Genomic DNA, 3,165 nt, shown 5'->3' with positions numbered 1-3,165 from the left:
GTCGGGGTTCTGATCTCTGGCCGTACAGCCATCGCCACCATCGCCCTCGCCATCTACAGCACGGTCCAGAACAACAAGCTCGCACACTTCATCACCACAACGGTCGTGCCGGCTGCCGAGAAAGCTGGCATCGCGGCAGATCAGATTCCGGCGCTGCTGGATGGTTTCACCACTGGCTCGTTCGCCGGCGTACGTGGTTTGACGCCCGCCATCCTAGAAACGGTGACCATCGCCTACCAGACGGCGTTTTCCAAGGCGGTGCAGATTGTGTATCTCATCAGCGTCGCCTTTGGCGTCCTGGCGATCGGAGGGGCACTGCTGTCGCCCAATCCAGACTCGAAATTCAACACGGACGTGTCGAGGAGAATGCACGGCAAGGAGAACATCGCGGCCGAACAGAGAGAGGTGGTGTAAGCGGCCGTGAATTGGATGCAGGGCAGGGTATTTGAGGCAGAAGAGGATGGCGACGTGCATGTTAAGCAAGGACTATGATCGGGTTAAGGACTGAAGCCTTTGAACTTATGTCATCATCGCGGATGGCAACTAATGCAACCCAAATGAAGAAATGTAGTATCATAAGACCTCCACCATCTAATGTCCGACTTGGGTAGCGACACCCTTCCTGTTGAGTAGCACACTAATCACACCAACCTGCAATTCTCTCTCTCGCGGGCTAGTACATGGAGAAGGTACCTAGCACCCCCGAGGGAAAAAGGGGCAAGGGTGGAAATTCCATATCCTCTCGTATTGAGAATGCCAGGTAACCGCGGGCTCTCTAGAAATGCCCTCCATAGCCACGGGTACGCCCGCTCAGAAATGGTTTCGGAGTTTAAGAAGAGAATTATCAAATTGGACAATTCTAGGTACCGTGAATGGGTAGCATACGGTGATATGGACGACATTATGACTGACATTGATGCCAACACCACAGCCCAAAGTCAAGTATGCAGAGGGCTTTACATGTGCCTAAAGTTTTACCCTCTTCCCAGTCAAAACTCATCCTCCTTCTCCTCCCAAGTCCACTGCAAAAACTTCTTGGGCACATCGACGTGCTTCGCGCGGATATAGTCGGTGAAGCCTTTTCCCCTGTTGTCCAACAGCGTCGAACTGCTCACTCCGCGACCGAGGATGCCATAGATGACAAAGTGGACGGCGAAGATGGTCGGGAGCTCGACGCGCTCGATGCGGTACTCGTCCTTCCAGTCGCCGCCGACCAGACTTTTCATCCTCTCGATTGTGAGGAAGCTGCGGAACCACTCCCAGATCTCGGGGCGGTCGGTGAACAGGCCGATGTTGACGTTGGGGCCTTTGTCGCCCGACCTCCCGATCACGATGTTGCCCAGCGGCATGCGTACTGTGGGGCCAAACGATTCGAGAGGAGTCGGGTTGGCCGGATCGTAGGACTCGCGAGGCTCCAGGGCCTCGTACTTCGGTGGACGGGTCACCGAAATGGATTGCTTTGTTTGGCCTTCCTTGTCGAGTAAGTGGACTGCTTCGACAATCTCGTCTTGCGGCATGATGCACGGGTAGTACACGTAGAACGACCTGGGGTCGGCGGTCCTCATGTCCTGCGCCCAGTGGAGGCCCTGCATGATCGTTAGCATTCGTCTCGAATTGGAAACGGTATTTATTTCGCTCCACTCACCGAGGGTTTCTGTTGTGTGTCGTCGGCGAGGATGAGCTTGAGCGCAGATAGGGGCTCTGGAGTCTTCGCTTGCGCGAAAATACGTGAGTAGCTGGTGGTTTCGAACATGGTCTTGGGATCGACGCCCGCGTTTCCAATCATCTGGAATTCCAGAATGTCAAACTGTCGAGTGAGGTCCCTCGCATCTAAGCGGGCTCTGATCTGCTTTTCGTACAGCTTATGTTTCCTGCGGGATGCATAACCAGCAAAGTTGGCCAAATTCTGAGCTTCGTATCCGCCCTGAAAGAAGACGGCCAGTTTCGTTGTTGGTGGCGGCGGACGACCTTTGATGCCCGACAACCGAACACGGTCCTTTCCCACCTGCTCGATCTTGACGTCGTCCAGAATGGCCTTGACATCACTGTTCAAGTAGACATTGCCCTGTATTTCATACAGGAGCTGGCACTTGACAGTCTCCTCGGTGACCATGCCTCCGGTGCCTTCGTGCTTGGTAATAATGCAAGATCCCTCTCGTTCGACTTCGGCAATGGGATATCCAGAATCGATAAAGGTCTCGAGCGGAAATCGATTGAAGCCGGAGAAGTTGGATCCCGATGCATAAGCAGAGCATTCGATGATGTGGCCCGCGAGGAAAGCTCCAGCTAGTCGGTCATAGTCGGTGTCCGACCAGCCATACCACCACCAGGCGGCGCCCATGATGGGAGCAGCATCGGCGACCCGACCACAGATGATGATATCGGCGCCGTTCTCGAGGCCCTTGACGATGGCTCGTGCTCCAATGTACGCGGTACACGCAAGGACCTCATCCGCCGTGAATGTCGCGTCCTTGTGGTTCTTTCCGCTGCCATCTTCGAAGCTTGATGGGAGTTTTCCCTGCTCTTGGAGCGAGGACCGCACCCGTTTGGTGATGTTGTCGCCGGAGACATAAGCGACTTTCAGGTCGTAGCCATTCTTGGTGATGAGGTCCTGGCATCGCCTGGCCAGATTCTCCGCCCCGATGCCTCCGCCGTTGATGACCACCTTGATATGCTTCTCCGCGATGACATCCATGGTCAACTGCAAGCCTTCCCAGGCATTCTTCTTGAATCCCTCACCGGTCCCGGCATCCATGGCCGCCGCTTCCTGCGCAATGTTGTTCTCCGCCAGCCAGTCGCCGGTGATGAAGTCGATCTGGCCGAAGGTGGCCTGTTTTCTCATCTGCCACGCAGGCTCCATCTGGCCACCCGACACATTGGCGATGCGGACGGGGCGAGTGCCCTTCACATCGCCGTTGACTTGGTGCTTGGCAGGCATGATCGTAGAGGGTTCGGTTGTCGTCAATGGCTAGTCCAAGTGTCACTGCTCAATCCAAGCAAACGATACATCAAGAGGGCCAGCTGGGGTTTAGGAAATCACAAAAAATGTTAATCGAGCCTCAGATCTCCACTGTCGAGCAGGGCTCGCTTTGGGGTACTGATCTTCACACTATATCCGCATCCGAGAGAGTCCTCGGCCACCAGGTAGAATGCTGGCCATTGCCC

At 55.3% G+C, this 3,165-nt stretch overlaps 2 protein-coding genes across 2 annotated transcripts in view; one reads left to right on the top strand and one right to left on the bottom strand.

Annotated features, from left to right (window-relative positions):
• The window catches only part of PV06_11305 (uncharacterized protein), a gene marked incomplete at both ends in the record, with an annotated part of 2,295 nt that extends 1,881 nt beyond the window's left edge, over positions 1-414 (top strand). The window contains one exon of the mRNA XM_016412952.1: positions 70-414. Coding sequence (XP_016256666.1) covers positions 70-414 — 345 coding nt within the window. The remainder of the gene's footprint in view (positions 1-69) is intronic.
• A 575-nt stretch (positions 415-989) lies between these two features.
• Positions 990-2,938, bottom strand: PV06_11304 (uncharacterized protein; the record flags this gene model as incomplete). Its single annotated transcript, XM_016412951.1, has 2 exons — positions 990-1,586; positions 1,646-2,938. 2 exons carry the CDS (start codon positions 2,936-2,938, stop codon positions 990-992), a joined length of 1,890 nt encoding a protein of 629 aa, XP_016256665.1.
• Between the last annotated feature and the right edge of the window lie 227 nt (positions 2,939-3,165).

The sequence above is a fragment of the Exophiala oligosperma genome (assembly GCF_000835515.1).
Source record: "Exophiala oligosperma strain CBS 72588 unplaced genomic scaffold supercont1.26, whole genome shotgun sequence".
NCBI classification, from domain to species: domain Eukaryota; kingdom Fungi; phylum Ascomycota; class Eurotiomycetes; order Chaetothyriales; family Herpotrichiellaceae; genus Exophiala; species Exophiala oligosperma.
This window is presented reverse-complemented; position numbering and strand designations above follow the sequence as displayed.